This window comes from Primulina tabacum, chromosome 8, assembly GCF_025594145.1.
Source record: "Primulina tabacum isolate GXHZ01 chromosome 8, ASM2559414v2, whole genome shotgun sequence".
Taxonomy (NCBI): Eukaryota; Viridiplantae; Streptophyta; class Magnoliopsida; order Lamiales; family Gesneriaceae; genus Primulina; species Primulina tabacum.
The window spans coordinates 15,674,801-15,694,547 of record NC_134557.1 but is presented as its reverse complement, the minus strand read 5'-3'; the positions used below and the strand labels follow the sequence as shown (position 1 = coordinate 15,694,547).

General features: G+C 38.6%; 1 protein-coding gene across 4 annotated transcripts in view; it reads left to right on the top strand.

Moving 5' to 3' along the window:
- Window positions 1–4,087, top strand: part of LOC142553829 (protein HASTY 1) — a 29,638-nt gene extending 25,551 nt beyond the window's left edge. For all 4 annotated transcript variants that reach the window (XM_075664330.1, XM_075664331.1, XM_075664332.1 and 1 more), the window contains 4 exons: window positions 2,115–2,618; window positions 2,707–3,001; window positions 3,146–3,329; window positions 3,813–4,087. In XM_075664330.1, the coding sequence (XP_075520445.1) occupies window positions 2,115–2,618; window positions 2,707–3,001; window positions 3,146–3,329; window positions 3,813–3,892 (1,063 nt within the window). In that variant the 3' untranslated portion in view covers window positions 3,893–4,087. The remainder of the gene's footprint in view (window positions 1–2,114; window positions 2,619–2,706; window positions 3,002–3,145; window positions 3,330–3,812) is intronic.
- The last annotated feature ends 15,660 nt before the right edge of the window (window positions 4,088–19,747 follow it).

Sequence of the window (19,747 nt, the reverse complement as noted above, 5' to 3'; positions counted from 1 at the left end):
AACCAACCAAAAGCTCTTACCGAGGGCCCTCATGCGTGCGTGTGTGGTGTTGTGCTTCGCTTGCTGTCTCGACTCGTTCCAGTGGCCATTGATTGACCATGGCACGATCTAGACATCTAGGGGCATGGTATGAACCGTGGCTAAGGGCCATAGGCCAACCAAGATCCATACCATTCCACAAAACTCGAACACACACATGCTGTCAAAAACCGAAGGATCCGAGAGGGGAGGGGCTGTTCTTGCATTTGATTTAAAAACCGATGCACCATGGACCGAGCCACCAAAAGGGCGACTTAGTCACGTCTTAGACATGCTAGGGAAGTGATCCAACCATGGCTATGGGCCTTGTGGCAGCCATGATCAGATCCATCTCCATTATGACAGCAACCTGAATTTTCGAACACAAATCTGCACCTATGGGGAGCTTGCTGTGATTTCGGTTTTCCAGCAAGCATGGGGACTGAATGAATGGACCAACATGGTCCTAATGCATCCTATTACATGTCTAGGAGCCGCCTTGGGAGCCTGGAATCGAACCATCCACCTGAAACCACAAAACAAGAGGAAGCCGTGAACTGCACAAGAAAACCGAAATCTGCATGTGATGTTTTCTGAAAATTCTTTGATGTATTTCGGTTCATACATGAAATGATGATCATAAAACATAAAAAAATAATGATAGTATGACTTGATTGAAGAGTCAAGGAAGAATATATGCATGCCTGGTTTCGTTTGAAAGAAAAACGAAAAGAAGAGACGATCCGGCGCGGAGGAGTGGAGCGCTTTGCTACCTAGCTTGTTACTGAATTTTTTCCTATTGTGTCTAGCTACGCAACCCACGGTTTTCTACTCTGAAATGGCTCTGAATTTCGAGATTAGGGAGATGGGGAAATGGTTAGGGGAGTGAGGGAGATGGGTGCAAAATATAAGGGACAAATCAAGACCAAGTCTCCCTCATTTTGAAATTTTGAATTCTTGTTTGATATCAAATGATTTGTTGGTGCTTGTTGGGGTGAGGTGGCCGATCATAATACCATCTAGACTAGGTGAGGATAAGATTGATCATTAATTAAATGGTGCTCCCAAAAATAAAAGAATTATCCTCCTAATTAAATACAAAGAAAGGGTCAAAGGTGTTGAGTTGGCAAGGTAATGCTTAGTTATCTAAGGGGGCCGAAAATTCATCTAATAAATGGAAGGAAATATTGTTTAGTTGATAAATTTTAATACCTTAAGTGCCTTACCTATCCCTAATTAATTTAGTGAACTAACCCCTTAATTATGGAACTTAAATGAATTTATTTCCTACTCACCTCAAGTAATTTAAATAATTCCTTGAACTTCCTTATTAACTTAAATTAACTTACTTGCTAGCTAAAATAAATTCTGGAAATAATTTCTAAATCTTAAATTCTATCTCAAAACTCCAACTCCAGTCCGGCCTCACTGAAATAACTGAAAATCAAACTACTGCATGAAATAATAAAATAATTAACTTCAAAGAAAAGCATTAAAATAATCATGCAATGAAGTCAATTTAATTTAAAATACTAGAATTATGCATGGCTTATACGTAGACTGATTTACGGGTTCTACAGCCTAGGCGGCCGCCTCGACCGCAATTTAGATTACTGATCTGCCCTATAAAATGTATAAATACCCATGCATATTCTTGAGAAACACACAGGATTTTATTGCCCAATTTTATCACAGTTCCGTTATTAGAGAGCATCTAAGAGCAAGGAAACTGTAGGTTTTGAAAAATCAGTTTTGCCTAGTTAAATACCATCTTACTCCACCTGTTTCTCTTTTATGTTCACGACACTTTAATGTTATTATTACATTTTTGTAGCGAGGAAAAATCGTTTTTTGGCCTTTATGCCAACTTGCTGCAACTTTTTTTGGGAAACACAGAAAGAACATTATCTTTTCAAAGATCTCATTGCCCTAACATGACCTTCGTTTCTCAAATAAAGCCCAAGGCTTTTAAGCAACAAAGTATGTTCATCCTATGACACTTTAATTTCTTGTGTGCCATGATATGCAAACTATGCCGACCACTTTACTCGTGTCGTTTTAAGTTTATTTTCTGTATGAAATTTTTCATGCTCCAGGTACAGCATATTAGGTTTATCGACAACTCTTGGCGATTCGTTTTTTAGATGCATAGAGTCACATTCTGTTATTTTATCATTGATGGAGAACATTCAGTACATGGAGTTCAGGCATATAAAGCAGCTGGTACACTTGGTTTTGGTTCCGCTGGTTAAATGCTGCCCCCAAGATTTGTGGGAGATGTGGCTGGAAAATATCCTGCATCCATTACTTCTCCATGCTTGGCAGGCTCTTAGCTGTTCATGGTCTAGCCTTTTACTAGAGGGGATAGCTAAAGTTCCAGATCTTCATGGAATACTTGCTGGGTCAGACTTAAAAGTGGAAGTCATGGAAGAGAAGCTGCTCAGGGATCTGACTCGTGAGATTTGTTCTCTTTTCTCGGTTCTTGCTGCTCCTGGACTTAATACCACACTTCCTTCATTGGAACAGGCTGCTCAGATTAGTCACATGGATGATTCTTCAATGCATGACTTGAATGCATTTGCTTGCAGTTCTATGGCTGGGTAGGATCATTGTTCAAACAATCAATTTTTTCTTTATGGTTACTAGTTAATATTTAAGGGCCTTATTTCAAGTGTTATGTGTTTGCAGATTTGTACTGAACAACAAAAGTGTTGCAATTCCAGCTTTGAAAATATGCTTGGGAGCATTTGGCTGGACAGATAGTGAAGCTGTGTCAAAAGTTTCTTCTTTCTGTGGAGTAGTTGTTCTCCTTGCAATTTCGACAAATAATGTGGAGCTCAGAGAATTTGTATGCAAAGATTTGTTTGCTGCTATGATCCAAGGCTTATCTCTCGAGTCAAATGCTTTTATAAGTTCTGATTTAGTTGGATACTGTCGAGAAATCTTTATTTACTTGTCTAAGAGAGACCCAACACCCAGGCAGGTTAGCAACACCCCTAAAGTTGTTGATGGCAAAGATATTATCTTCTAATAAATGTAGCATTATATGTGTGTGTAATAAAGTTGTTGATGGCAAAGATATTATCTTCTAACCCCATCGAATTAAACTAGTTAATTTTTTTTGCAGATTTTGCTCTCACTTCCCTACATCACCCTCCAAGATCTGTTAACTTTCGAAGAAGCTTTAACAAAGACAGGCAGTCCCAAAGAGCAAAAACAACATTTGAAAAGTCTCTTAATAATGGCAACAGGAAACAACTTGAAGGCTCTTGCTGCTCAAAAGAGTGTAAATGTAATTACGAATGTCTCAAGTAAGTTATATTTATGCAAAGTTGCAATCCTTTTCGATACGCCTATCCAATGTTCAGAGAAAGAGGAAAAGGAACTCATAATTATAAAAAATAAAAACTAGATTCTCCAGCCAGAATAGGGGAGGGGTGGCAATACTTTGGTGTAAGAAAAACTGATACATCTTGTATATTTTATTAAAATAAAAAGTAACTTTAAGTCTTGACTACATAGTTTGAGTGTTGAACATCTTTTAATTTCGAACTGATGAAACTGTATCGGACCTGTTTTTGTTCATCTACCATTTTGTTTCACGTTTGTTTGAACTGCATATGTTGCACTTCATGCTGCTCTAAACAACGAGTCTGTATAATTTCAAAAGCTGGAATTGAGGTGTTATTCTCGCTGTAGCTATTCTTGCACAGTTGTAATTCCGACAATTGCTCGTTTTCTTTTTTCTTTTTTCCAATCCTGATAATTAATATACATAAACATTAACTTTTCAGTGAGGTCTCGGAATGTCGGTACTGCCCCTGAACAGAGTCGTGAAGATGGGGATCCTATTGGATTGGCTGCAATCTTGTGAAGAGAATTTGTTGGGCGTACTGAAGTTTTTTACGGGTAAAAAAGTGTATCTAATGCAAAGAGACAAAGTTAGCAGCAGGAAGCAAGGGGTGGCCTTTTTGTTTTTTGCTTGGAGGCTTAAACTGGACGCGTCTGTAAAATTGGTTGAACATATTTATTGCAGCTGCATTATATAAATGTATTATTGGTTACAACTAGACTTGTTTCGGTTTACTCTAATCCACCTACGGCAGTAGTTTGCCAGTCAAGAATTAATTCAAACAACAAAATGAAATCAGTAAGAAAAGCAAAATAGCTTAAACCTTGCAATTATGGCAGCACAGTTTGGCTAGCACAATAGAATTTATTTACGTTTTCTTTGAAGATGATTTCCTAACCTCTTTGATAGTGATTCTCCATGTCGTTTCGGAGTAATTTTTGGCTTGGAAACTCATGTGTTTGCTTTGTTTATCTATGATTACTAACATAAAAGTGTATGTGATGCTCGTAGATACCAACTAATGTTTAAACCATTATTTACATTAGTATATGTTAAAGCCATAATTTTATGGATGGAACAAACATAATGATAACTAATGATAAAACTAAAATTCTCACTACTTTGAGTGATAAAATACCAAATTGAACCACCAATAAAAGTATTTGATTTAAATAATATTTAATATTGATTTTTCTAAAATATTTAACCACTTCTGTTAGATTCTATACTAAGATAATTATTTTGATATTATAATGAATTTGTGAAAGGAATATAAATTATTGTACATGACTCTGTAAATAATTTTTTTAAAATAATAAGTCAAATATATATAAAATTTCATAATAAATACTTCACATATAACTAATAAAATAAATTTTTCGTAAAATAATAGATGAAATAATAGCTTAAATTAAATGCTTTTAAGACTAATGATTTATAACTTTAACCATTTATAATAATATATTAAATTCTTAAATTGATAATATGATATTTGTTAGGATCAGAGATGTGTTTAGATGGGTGAATAAGCACTTTAAAATTTTCTCTAAACACTGCCAAATAATACAACCGGTCTTGATAGGGTTAGTTACACAAGACCTGATTTTTTCAACACTTTAAGAAACGATCAGACTACAAATAGTGTGAAAAACAGTCCAATGATTCTTATGAGGATTGAATACTCAAATATGATAAATCAACAAAATAAGAAACAACAATAGAGAAAATAACACAATGATTTATGGATGTTCGGAGCCTCAAGCTCCAACGTCATTCCTTCTATTTAAGAATGATTTTATTAGAAAATTTTGGTTTTACAGCACTTTGTGACAACTCGTTTTAACCTTATGACTTATCCACTACATAAGTCGAAACTCTTAGTTCAATTCTTATCACCGATTGAGATATACAGTCAAACAATCAAAACAACATTGATGTAACAACATAATGAATCATCATATTCAAACTTTCGTTTAACTCTTCAAATGTTCTAGGCATAAATGGCTGAGTAGTTTAGATAAGAGCCATTGATGATCATTGATGATCCGATAAATGTTGTTTGAAGTGAGGACTGTTGAGTAGTAGTTGATGAGAGTTAAATGTGCTCAAAAATCTCCTAGAAAATGAAAGCTTAAATTTTTGTTGTTTGCATGTAAGATCTCGTTGTTGAAGCACTTTAATTGTTCTTGGCAATATCTATTTATAGTACTTTTTGTATTTTCCCATTCAACGTTCGACTGTAGCTCAATAAATGAGCATTAATGCAATAATACTGTTGTCGACATTCTTTCCTGATTTATCGTACATTTAATTAATGAGCAATTTGACATTTATCAAATGTGAGAAGAAAAGGTCACTGACATCAAAAAATAACTAGCTATCCGCTATGTTTTTTCAGGGGAACAATTTGATCTTCTGATATCGTGTTTGTCGTACATGATCAGTCTATGAAATTTTTTGATAAAGTAAATGAGATCCTTATAAGATGTGTGACTTGTATATGAAGATATCTTACTCAACCGTTTATAAATGTAATTCTATAAGTTGAACGGATGAGTATGCCAAAGACTTGAATGCTTGAGCGGTTGGGTATATCAAATATGTTGCCGATGATAAAGTGGTTTGGATAGAGTTGAATCTTGAAGCAAGTTCAATGAATTTTTCTGAATCTTTAATAAGGCGGCCAAGTACCTCTAGTACATTCATAATGCAGCTTGATCTAGTACAATGAATAATTGTTCGTTGAAGGATCGAGTGTGCTAGTGCCTTGGAAGGCATTTTGAACACTATATTCTCCAATGAGCTACAATAGCTCGTGTTCTAAGAATGTTAAAACCAAGCGGAAGAAACTCGAAGTATTTGTTGGGCGTACTGAAGTTTTTTACGGGTAAAAAAGTGTATCTAATGCAAAGAGACAAAGTTAGCAGCAGGAAGCAAGGGGTGGCCTTTTTGTTTTTTGCTTGGAGGCTTAAACTGGACGCGTCTGTAAAATTGGTTGAACATATTTATTGCAGCTGCATTATATAAATGTATTATTGGTTACAACTAGACTTGTTTCGGTTTACTCTAATCCACCTACGGCAGTAGTTTGCCAGTCAAGAATTAATTCAAACAACAAAATGAAATCAGTAAGAAAAGCAAAATAGCTTAAACCTTGCAATTATGGCAGCACAGTTTGGCTAGCACAATAGAATTTATTTACGTTTTCTTTGAAGATGATTTCCTAACCTCTTTGATAGTGATTCTCCATGTCGTTTCGGAGTAATTTTTGGCTTGGAAACTCATGTGTTTGCTTTGTTTATCTATGATTACTAACATAAAAGTGTATGTGATGCTCGTAGATACCAACTAATGTTTAAACCATTATTTACATTAGTATATGTTAAAGCCATAATTTTATGGATGGAACAAACATAATGATAACTAATGATAAAACTAAAATTCTCACTACTTTGAGTGATAAAATACCAAATTGAACCACCAATAAAAGTATTTGATTTAAATAATATTTAATATTGATTTTTCTAAAATATTTAACCACTTCTGTTAGATTCTATACTAAGATAATTATTTTGATATTATAATGAATTTGTGAAAGGAATATAAATTATTGTACATGACTCTGTAAATAATTTTTTTAAAATAATAAGTCAAATATATATAAAATCTCATAATAAATACTTCACATATAACTAATAAAATAAATTTTTCGTAAAATAATAGATGAAATAATAGCTTAAATTAAATGCTTTTAAGACTAATGATTTATAACTTTAACCATTTATAATAATATATTAAATTCTTAAATTGATAATATGATATTTGTTAGGATCAGAGATGTGTTTAGATGGGTGAATAAGCACTTTAAAATTTTCTCTAAACACTGCCAAATAATACAACCGGTCTTGATAGGGTTAGTTACACAAGACCTGATTTTTTCAACACTTTAAGAAACGATCAGACTACAAATAGTGTGAAAAACAGTCCAATGATTCTTATGAGGATTGAATACTCAAATATGATAAATCAACAAAATAAGAAACAACAATAGAGAAAATAACACAATGATTTATGGATGTTCGGAGCCTCAAGCTCCAACGTCATTCCTTCTATTTAAGAATGATTTTATTAGAAAATTTTGGTTTTACAGCACTTTGTGACAACTCGTTTTAACCTTATGACTTATCCACTACATAAGTCGAAACTCTTAGTTCAATTCTTATCACCGATTGAGATATACAGTCAAACAATCAAAACAACATTGATGTAACAACATAATGAATCATCATATTCAAACTTTCGTTTAACTCTTCAAATGTTCTAGGCATACATGGCTGAGTAGTTTAGATAAGAGCCATTGATGATCATTGATGATCCGATAAATGTTGTTTGAAGTGAGGACTGTTGAGTAGTAGTTGATGAGAGTTAAATGTGCTCAAAAATCTCCTAGAAAATGAAAGCTTAAATTTTTGTTGTTTGCATGTAAGATCTCGTTGTTGAAGCACTTTAATTGTTCTTGGCAATATCTATTTATAGTACTTTTTGTATTTTCCCATTCAACGTTCGACTGTAGCTCAATAAATGAGCATTAATGCAATAATACTGTTGTCGACATTCTTTCCTGATTTATCGTACGTTTAATTAATGAGCAATTTGACATTTATCAAATGTGAGAAGAAAAGGTCACTGACATCAAAAAATAACTAGCTATCCGCTATGTTTTTTCAGGGGAACAATTTGATCTTCTGATATCGTGTTTGTCGTACATGATCAGTCTATGAAATTTTTTGATAAAGTAAATGAGATCCTTATAAGATGTGTGACTTGTATATGAAGATATCTTACTCAACCGTTTATAAATGTAATTCTATAAGTTGAACGGATGAGTATGCCAAAGACTTGAATGCTTGAGCGGTTGGGTATATCAAATATGTTGCCGATGATAAAGTGGTTTGGATAGAGTTGAATCTTGAAGCAAGTTCAATGAATTTTTCTGAATCTTTAATAAGGCGGCCAAGTACCTCTAGTACATTCATAATGCAGCTTGATCTAGTACAATGAATAATTGTTCGTTGAAGGATCGAGTGTGCTAGTGCCTTGGAAGGCATTTTGAACACTATATTCTCCAATGAGCTACAATAGCTCGTGTTCTAAGAATGTTAAAACCAAGCGGAAGAAACTCGAAGTAATCCTTCGTGAAGAAGACTGTATATAAGAAAACATTTTATCTCATGTAAACTGAATAACCGAAAAATGGTAGATTAGTTTTTGCATTCATCAGTTCAGTTATGGTGACAACTGAACTGACAGATACTTTAACTGATCCAAACAGTTTGAAAACATTAGTTAATCAGTTAAATACACAAGATATGTTTATGGATGTTCGAAGACTTCAACTGCTCCTACGTCACCCCTTCTACCGCCTCGGATAGGATCCACTAGAAGACTTTGATTTATAAAACACTTTGTACAAACCCACTCAGCTAGGACTTACACTACTGCCTAAACTGAACTCCTAGTTACGACTGAAGGCAGCACCTTCCAGCCAACACTTCTTTAATGTCTATGTGTCAAAGACTATATACACAAGTTTAACGTCTATGTGCAAGACTGTATTTGAGGGGTTGAGAGTGTGTGTGAGAACTGAACAAGGATGTTCTCACACACTGAAGGAAATAAGCTTATAAACTAACCAGATAACACGTTAAAATGTCCCTCTGGGCTGATTGCTTCTGAAAGCTAATGTGCAATGTGCGCGCCTTTTCTTTTCTCTCTTAATTGCGTTGAAGCTTTTTCTCTATGTATCGTTCTTATTTTTATGTTCTTGTTATTGTTGAGTGTTCACTGATCTTCTCTTTATATAGGCGGGAAAACTGAACGTACAGTGAGACTCATTTATTGTATCCGTTGCATCTTGAATTCGTTTCTTGGACTTTGTGTCTCGACTTTCCGACTACCCTTCTGAAACATTTTTTCTTTAATGCTCTGATGCAACGTTTATTATTGTCCTTTGACTGGACAATGGCTCTGTACCTTTGTGTATAGCTTGAATCCTCATAAAGAGTTTGTCTTCATCTACAACTGAAAGATTCTGACTGATGCTCCGAACTGGTCAGCTGAACCAATCTTCAGTTGGGCTAGTGAAATCAGTTGACTCGTCAGTTGAACTGATTTCACTCTCGTTCAGTTGAACTGATCATCTGGGTTTCTTCATCAGTTGAACACTCCTTCGGCTGGCCAGGCTTTTGAGGTTCTCCTGCTGAACCACCTATCAACTGGACAATGAGCTGAACTGCTGAATTGACGTAACAGTTAGACTGATTCAGTTTGTGCGATCAGTTGAGTCTTCAGTTTGCGATATAAACAACTCGTGACTGATCCTAGATTCTGCACACTAAGTTAGATTATTGGGAACACAAATTAAGAGTTTTGTTAACATCAAATCAAGATTGCGAACTGGAAAAGTTCCAACAATCTCCCCCTTTTTTATGATCACAAAACTGGAGCAGTTAAGCACAATATATTCAGTTTAAGGGTTAGTACATTCAAACATCGTTAAAAGCTCCCCCTCAAGAACTCAATTAAAGAAGTTTTAAAAATCATTTAGAGATAGAGGTTAAGGGAAAAACTCCTCCTCCAAAACTGAATTGAAAACCTCTTTGAGCAATAAACGGAATTAAGAAAACACTTTTCAATTGATGAAAAAAGAAGAATTCTTCTCAACAACTGAATTTTTAAAAACTGATTGAAAAACAATTTTTCAATTTGAGGATAAAAGTAAAAAAAAAAAATTCCCCTCAGAGCCAAAAAAAAGACCCGTATTTGAAAGATATTTATTTAATCATTCATTTAGAGGTTATAATCAATCAAGCAATGTAGACAAGAAATCTGGAAATATCCATTCTGTCACAACGAAACACAGCTGAACAAACATGATGTTTATTTAAATAAATTTTCTTGTATTTACATCTGAGAACATACATCAGCTAAACAAGAAAAATTACTACAACAGTAGCATATTTTAAACAACATCAGATATCAGTTGGTTTATGCGACATAATTGGATATACCATGAACTGGTTGATTGACTGCTTGAAATGCTGCATCGGTTGTGAGTTCAATTTGCTAGAGAAACGAGTTAAACTCCTTGAACTTGACTCCTTTGCAGACTAACTGGTCGAGCAGACTCTGACTAGGCTCAACTAGAATACAGCGGGAGATTTTGTAGAGGCCTAAGAAATCCGTGTTTGAATATTTGCGAAAAATTTAAAATTTTCTCTTTAAAATAATTAAAATTGCCTCATTCATAAATGAACTGGTAAATAAAGTTTGATGTTCAAAATGGCAGCGGAAGAAATTAACATTTTCGAAATAACAGTAAAAGTTTATCCAACTATAATTAAAATGTTTGAGAAATCAAATAATAATAAATGCTGAACTGAGGTCCTCGGGTCCTACTACTGCCGACTCGAGCTGGCTCACTGGTCCCCGCCCTCGATCCCGACATCATCAGCACCTACAACAATCAAGTCTAGTGAGTCTAAAGACTCAACATGCATATATCGTAAATAACAAGTAAATAAATAGTAAAATTGCACGCAAGTGAAAATATCATGTCATGAGGCATATCGTAAAAATGTCGTGTCATGATTAATTATAATACGTGCATCACTGAACTGGGAAATCATAAATGAAAATGGTTGCTCATTGGAACCCTGTCATGAAATAACTTGTAATAATTTTCTGGTGAGATTATGGTCTACGCAAGTGGTCCCTGAACTGAACTGAACTGAGCTGACCGGTAACTGGCGACCGGACCGGTAACTGGCGACCGAGTTTAATAATGTTTGTCTGATCAGACTATTGCCACAGTATACTGGGTGGTACAACTGAACTGACCGGTAACTGACGACCGGGTGAAGTACTGATAGTAAAGTGACCACAAGCAATATCGCATAAATCTCAAAATGAATATTTTTGCACGTAATATAATTAATTAACATAATTAAATATCCTGTAATAATTTTACTGATTGGATTGAATCGCTCCCAGGATCGCTGCAACCTAAATATGCCATAAAAAATATGCAATAGCTTTTACTTGACCAACTATGCAATTAAATCCGAAAACTGAGACAATTGCGCCTAACGACTTCGTATTTAATCATGACTCCGTGCCAACCCGAACCAACATCGAACCATCAAGTAGTCATGATTAAAATACGCCTAAAATGATGAAATAATGCTCCTAAAATAGTGAGGGCCGAAATCTAGGTGAATGGAGGCCAAAACATGAAACGCTCTTTCGAGAGTCAATTTGGCACATCGCACCGTAAATTCTCGTACGACCTCAAAAATGATCCGAATCACGAACGGCCAAAAACATGACCTTAGTAACTTGATGAGGCACTGTCCAGTCCAAGGACATAGGCTAAAAGCCAAACGAGAACTTGAACGAGGCACTGAACCAACGCATCACTTGTTGTCCACAAAATACAGCAGCATGCTTGCGTTTCCTTATGTCGTTTTCAAGACTACCGGCCATTGGGGCTTGAACCACCGACCAGAGGCTCTTACCAACATCCCAAGGAATGATTTGAACCATGGCTAAGGGCCCTAGACCAGCCACCATTCGCACCATTCCAGAAGTAACCCTAAAGTTCCAACCGAGAACACCCTTGCATGCGTGTGTGGTGTTGTGCTTCGTTTGCTATCTTGTGTCGTTCCAGTGGCCATTTGATTGACCATGGCACGATCTAGACATCTAGGGGTATGGTATGAACCATGGCTAAGGGCCATAGGCCAACCGAGATTCACACCATTCCACAAAATCGAAAAACCACATGCTGTCAAAATGAGAAGCCGAAGGGGTGATGGGGCTGTTCTTGCTTTTTTAATTAAAAACCGATTCACCATGGACCAAGCCTCCAAAATGGCGACTTAGTCACGTCTTAGACATGCTAGGGAGATGTTCTAACCATGGCTATAGCCCTCATGGCAGCCAAGATCAGATCCATTCCCTTGTTGACAGCAAAACAGAAACTTTCGAAAACTCAAGTGGCCAAAATGGGGTGTTGCTGTCATTCCTTGATTTCGGCTAGCATGGAACTCGAACCAATGGACAAATATGTCCCTAACATGTCCTAGTACATGCCTAGGAGCAGCCTTGGGGAGCCTGGAATCGAACCGATACCTGAAACCATCAAAACAAGTGAACCCGTGAAGAGCATCATGAAGGCCGAAATCTGTATCTTTTATTTTCTGAAATTTCCTTGGTATGATTCGGTTTTTGCATGGAAATGATGATCATGTAATGTAAAAATAATGATAATAGGACTTGATTGAAGAGTCAAGGAAGAACATATGCATGCCTGGTTCGTTTTGAAAGAAAAACGAATGAATAAGACGACTCGGCGCGGAGGATATGGAGCGCTTTTGCTACCTAGCTTCTACTCGATTTTTCCCTCTTGTTTCTAGCTATGAAACTCACGATTTCCTACTCTGAAATGGCTCTCAGATTTCGGTGGAGAGGGGGGAGAAATGGTGGTTAGGGGAGTGAGGGAAAGGTTGCAATATAAGGGGAAACATGCAAGACCAAGTCTCCTATTTGAAATTTGAATTTTGGTTTGATATCAAATATGATTTGTTGGGGTGTTTGTTGGGTGAAGATGGCCGATTCCTACATGTATACAAGGCTAGGATGTTTGTTATTAATTAATTAATTAAGGTTGATAAGATTATCATGTTAAGGAGTGACAAGGAATGGGTCAAAGGGTGAGTTGGCATAGAAATTTTGCTTAATCATCTAAAGGCCAAAAATTAGCAATAAAATGAAGGGGAAAATGTTGTTTATTTAGTAAATTTTTAAACCTTTAAAGCCTTATCTATCCTTTAAATAATTTAGTGCATTAACCCCTTAATTATGGAACTTAAAGGAACTTATTTCCTACTCACCTCAAGTTGCTTAAATAATTCCTTAAACCTCCTTTTAACTTAAATTAACTTACTTGCTAGCTAAAATAATTCTGGAAATATTTTCTGAATCTTAAATTTTATCTCAAAACTCCAACTCCAGTCCGGCCTCACTGAATTAACTGAAATGCTAAAAATTTAAACTGCTACGGAAAATAATTAAATTTAAATACTCATGCAATAAAATCATTTTAATTTAAATACTAGAATTATGCATGACTTATACGTAGTCTAAGTTACGGGTTCTACAATCCTTCCTCCCTTAAAAGAAATTTCGTCCTCGAAATTAAAACTCACAGAATAACTCGGGGTACCGACTCCTCATCTCTGGCTCAGACTCCCACGTAGCTTCCTCCTCTGAATGGTTAAGCCCTTGGACTTTAACTCGCTTAACCATCTTGTTCCGAAGCTTCTTCTCCTGTCTGTCTAAGATCTGCACTGGTCTCTCCTCATAAGATAAGTTCGGAGTGAGCTGCAACGTCTCAAAATTCAGCACATGCGAAGGATTTGCCATATACTTCCTCAGCATAGAGACGTGGAACACATTGTGTACTCCGGCCAGATTCGGCGGAAGAGCAACACGATAAGATAGCGTCCCAACTCTGTCGAGGATCTCAAATGGTCCAATGAATCTAAGGACTGAGCTTCCCTTTCTTCCCAAATCTCATGACACCCTTCATAGGTGCCACCTTCACAAAGACATGGTTGCCGACAGCAAACTCTAAATCTCTCCTCCTCTGATCTGCATAACTCTTCTGTCGACTCTAAGCAGTCCTCATCCTATCACGGATCTTGACTACTACATCGGCAGTCTGCTGAATAATCTCTGAACCCAAATCTGCTCTCTCTCCTACTTCATCCCAATGAACAGGAGATCTGCACTTTCGACCATACAAAGCTTCATACGGAGCCATTCCTATAGACGACTGAAATCTGTTGTTATAGGTGAACTCAACCAATGGCAAGTTCGACTCCCAACTCCCTTAGAAATCAATGATGCAAGCACGGAGAAGATCCTCCAAAATCTGAATGACTCGCTCTGACTGCCCATCTGTCTGCGGATGGAAAGCTGTGCTAAACAGCAACTTCGTCCCCATAGTCGAATGCAAACTCTTCCAAAACGAGGAAGTAAATCTGGGATCTCTGTCAGATACGATAGAAACTGGAATACCATGGAGTCGGACTATCTCCCGGATGTACAACTCTGCATACCGAACCATGGTGAAATTCGTCTTAATAGGCAAGAAGTGCGCTGATTTGGTAAGACGATCTACAATCACCCAAATAGCATTCGATCCTCTGAGTGATTTCGGTAAACCGGTCACGAAGTTCATGGTAACATTCTCCCACTTCCACTCGGGAATAGGAAGAGGCTTGAGCAAACCTGCTGGTCTCTGATGCTCTGACTTCACTAACTGACAAGTCAGACACTCGGATACAAACCGTCTGATGTCCTTCTTCATACCAGGCCATCAATACAATAGCTGCAGGTCTTTGTACATCTTCGTACTCCCTGAATGAATAGAGTATGGCGACATATGGGCTTCTGATAAGATATCTGCTCGGATAGAATCACTGCAATACCATCGCTGACTGAATACAAGACACTGCCCTTGGCCCCATCTCTCTGCTTCCACTTGGCCAACTGCTCATCTGCTGACTGACCACTGCGAATACAGTCCAGAAGGGAAGACTGAATGGTCAAGGTAGATAGACGGGGAACTCTACCTCGAGGATAAGTCTCAAGATCAAACCTCTGCATCTCAAACTGAAGAGGTTTCGAAACTGTCAAATGGGCCATCGCTGCAACTTTCCTGCTCAATGCATCCGCAACTACATTAGCTTTACCCGGGTGGTAGCTAATGTCACAATCTTAGTCCTTCACAAGCTCCAACCAACGCCTCTGACGCATATTCAGCTCCTTCTGCGTAAAGAAATACTTGAGGCTCTTGTGGTCGGTAAAGATTTTGCATTTCTCTCCATACAGATAGTGCCTCCAAATCTTCAAGGCAAAAACTACTGCGGCCAACTCTAGATCATGGGTAGGGTAGTTCTTCTCATGGGTTTTCAACTGTCGAGAAGCATACGCTATCACCTTCCCATGCTGCATCAATACTGCGTCCAAACCGAGCTTCAAAGCATCGGTATACAGAACAAACTTATCGGGCCCTGACGGCATGGCCTAAACTGGTGCTGAGATAAGAGCTTGCTTCAAAGTATCGAAGCTCTTCTGACACTCCTCGCTCCAAACAAATTTCACATTCTTCTTTGTCAATGCTGTGAGTGGAACTGCAATCGAGGAGAATCCCTTAATGAACTTCCGACAATCCTGCTAAGCCAAGAAAACTGCGGATCTCTGATGCATTCTGCGGCACAACCCAATCTCTGACTGCTGCAACTTTCGCTGGGTCTACCTCAATGCCACTGCTGGAAACAATGTGGCCTAAGAACGCCACCTTCTCTAACCAGAATTCGCATTTACTGAACTTTGCGAATAATTTGTGCTTCTGCAATGTCTGCAACACTGTGGTCAGATGCCTGCTGTGATCCTCCCGATTCTTGGAGTAGACGAGAATGTCGTCTATGAACACTATCACAAACTGGTCGAGTTACGGCCGAAATACGCAATTCATGAGATCCATGAAGATCGCTGGCGCATTCGTCAAACCGAACGGCATCACAAGGAACTCGTAGTGACCATAACGAGTCCTGAAAGCTGTCTTTGAAACATCGGCGTCTCTCACCCTCAACTGGTGATAACCTGAACGCAGATCAATCTTAGAGAAAATCGAAGCTCCCTGCAACTGGTCAAACAGATCCTCAATCCTCGGAAGTGGGTATTTATTCTTCACTGTAACCCTGTTCAACTCCCTGATAGTCAATACAAAGCCTCATCGTGCCATCTTTCTTCTTAACAAACAAGACTGGCGCGCCCCAAGGTGAGAAACTAGGGCGAATGAATTCCTTGTTAAGAAGTTCCTGAATCTGCTTCTTAAGCTCTGCCATCTCTGTCGGTGCAAGTCGGTACGGTGCTTTTGAGATCGGAGCCGTACTTGGCATAAGCTCGATAGAAAACTCCACCTCTCTCTCAGGTGGCAGACCAGAGACGTCCTCAGGAAAAACGTCTAAGAAGTCTCTAACAGTCGGAACATCTGAAGCTGACTGACTGGGTGCCTCGGGGACAGATATAAAAGTTGCTAAAAATGTCCGACACCCTCTATGCATGAGCTTCCTAGCCTGAACATAAGGAATAATACGCGGTAAAGGAAAGTACCTGTCCGGCTCAAATAAGAACTGCGTCATTCCAGGCGGTCAAACTAGAATAGATCTCCGCTGAAATTCGATCAAAACTCTGTTCCGCAATAGCCAGTCCATCCCCAGAATGATGTCAAACTCTGGCATCGGCAATAAGATAAGATCCGCATAAACAAGATTTCCATGCAGCTCAAGGTCTATGTCTCGGATCACATTGGTGGCTGTTATCTCCTCTCCAGAAGGCAATGATACTGAATAGGCTACATCTAACCCGATGGTCTTAACTTTGAGAAAATTCGCAAAGACCTCTGAAATAAATGAGTGGGTAGCCCCTGAATCTATCAGGGCTTTGGTAGCTGAGCCAGCTATGAAAATTCTCCCTAAAAGTTCGGAACACTAAGCTGAACCCAAATAATCACAAGAGCTAAGCTTATAGACATGCAAAGGTCACAGTTCTCCTAACTAAATCCCGAAAATAATACTAAGTAGAGCATGCAATCCTATCGCCATTATAAGTTCAAAATATTAATCCCGATTCCCAAAACATTGGAATGCAAATGTAAACTTAAAGCTGTAAGGTACCTGTCATGAGAATGGTATCGAGATTCGTCTCTGCAGCATGGAGAGCAAAAACTCTGCCTTGGGTAGGCAGATTCTTCCGGGGGCACTGCTGCAGCACGTGGTCTGTGCTGCCACACTTATAACATTTCCCTGAGCCATACATGTATACTCCAGGATGACGGCGTGAGCACTTGGGACAGACTGAGTGCTCAAAGGTCCTCGGGAGGACACGTCCCTGCTGCTGCTGCTGAGGTCCTCCTCTGTTTCTGGGCGGGCCGTGATGCGGCCTCTTATGTTGATGTTGATGCTGCTGAGGAGGAGGAGGACGGTGTGGTACCTGAACTGGTCGCTTTCCCAAGCGATCCCTCTCTATATCAATCAGATCTTGCTCTGCAGCTAGAGCCCTAGAAACAGCAACCTCAAAGGTAGTAGGGCCAGCAACCCTAACATCGCGGCGTAAGATCGGCCGCAGACCATCCAAAAAGTGCCTCAGCTTGGCACTGGCATCGTTCGCAATCAAGGGCACAAAGTGACAGCCCCTCTCAAATTTACGGATGAACTCCGCAACAGTCAGCTCCCCTTGCCTCAGGGTCATGAACTCCCTGGTCAAACGCGAACGCACCTCATCCGTAAAGTACTTGGAGTAAAACACCTCCGTGAAGCGCACCCAAGACAGTGTAGCCAAGTTAAGGGCTACTGAAGCTCCTTCCCACCATAAGCGGGCATCTCCTCCGAACAGATAAGAGGCACAACGAACTCGATCTGAATCCCCAAGCTCCATAAACTCGAAGATAACCTCGAGGGACTTGATCCAGCCCTCGGCAATCATGGGGTCCGACGTCCCTAAAAACTCCTTCGGACGCATCTTCATAAATCTCTCATATACTGCCTCGGGCTCTGTCGGCCTGGTCGCCACGGCATTGTTCCCCACAAACTGTGCGAAGAACTGCGTCATCCCAGCTAGCATCTGGGCATTCATGTCAGGTGGAGGGGGTGGAGGTCCGTACCTCTCCTACCTCTGCTCCTCCCGGCCCTCCTTGCGAGGCTCGTCAACTCTCGAACGCTCAAGGATGCGTCTAGCGGCCATACTGTTCCATACATATCCCATACGTAACTAACATGCATAATTCCATCATTTATTTAAATTTAAATACTGAGCAATAAAAATCTGGGCGTAACATATCTCATGAAATCATGCTGTTGAAAATAATTCATGCTTTAAATAAAATGCGTAAATGTAAACTTACAGACCGAAGACGTGACTTCGTGAGCTTCTCGAGATCAGTAGTAGTGCAACCCTATACAGAACCATTGCTCTGATACCAGCTGTAGAGGCCTAAGAAATCCGTGTTTGAAAATTTGCGAAAAATTTAAAATTTTATCTTTAAAATAATTAAAATTGGCTCATTCATAAATGAACTGGTAAATAAAGTTTGATGTTTAAAATGGCAGCGGAAGAAATTAACATTTTCGAAATAACAGTAAAAGTTTATCCAACTATAATTAAAATGTTTGAGAAATCAAATAATAATAAATGCTGAACTGAGGTTCTCGGGTCCTACTACTGCCGACTCGAGCTGGCTCACTGGTCCCCGCCCTCGATCCCGACATCATCAGCACCTACAACAATCAAGTCTAGTAAGTCTAAAGACTCAACATGCATATATCGTAAATAAATAGTAAAATTGCATGCAAGTGAAAATATCATGTCATGAGGCATATCGTAAAAATGTCGTGTCATGATTAATTATAATACGTGCATCACTGAACTGGGAAATCATAAATGAAAATGGTTGCTCCTTGGAACCCTGTCATGAAATAACTTGTAATAATTTTCTGGTGAGATTATGGTCTACGCAAGTGGTCCCTGAACTGAACTGAACTGAACTGAGCTGACCGGTAACTGGCGACCGGACCGGTAACTGGCGACCGGGTTTAATAATGTTTGTCTGATCAGACTAATGCCACAGTATACTGGGTGGTACAACTGAACTGACCGGTAACTGGCTACCGAAACCGGTAACTGGCGACCGGGTGAAGTACTGATAGTAAAGTGACCACAAGCAATATCACATAAATCTCAAAATGAATATTTTTGCACGTAATATAATTAATTAACATAATTAAATATCCTGTAATAATTTTACTGATTGGATTGGATCGCTCCCAGGCTCGCTGCAACCTAAATATGCCATGAAAAATATGCAATAGCTTTTACTTGACCAACTATGCAATTAAATCCGAAAACTGAGACAATTGCGCCTAACGACTTCGTATTTAATCATGACTCCGTGCCAACCCGAACCAACATCGAACCATCAAGTAGTCATGATTAAAATACACCTAAAATGATGAAATAATGCTCCTAAAATAGTGAGGGCCGAAATCTAGGTGAATGGAGGCCAAAACATGAAACGCTCTTTCGAGAGTCAATTTGGCACATCGCACCATAAATTCTCGTACGACCTCAAAAATGATCCGAATCACAAACGGCCAAAAACATGACCTTAGTAACTTGATGAGGCACTGTCCAGTCCAAGGACATAGGCTAAAAGCGAAACGAGAACTTGAACGAGCCACTGAACCAACA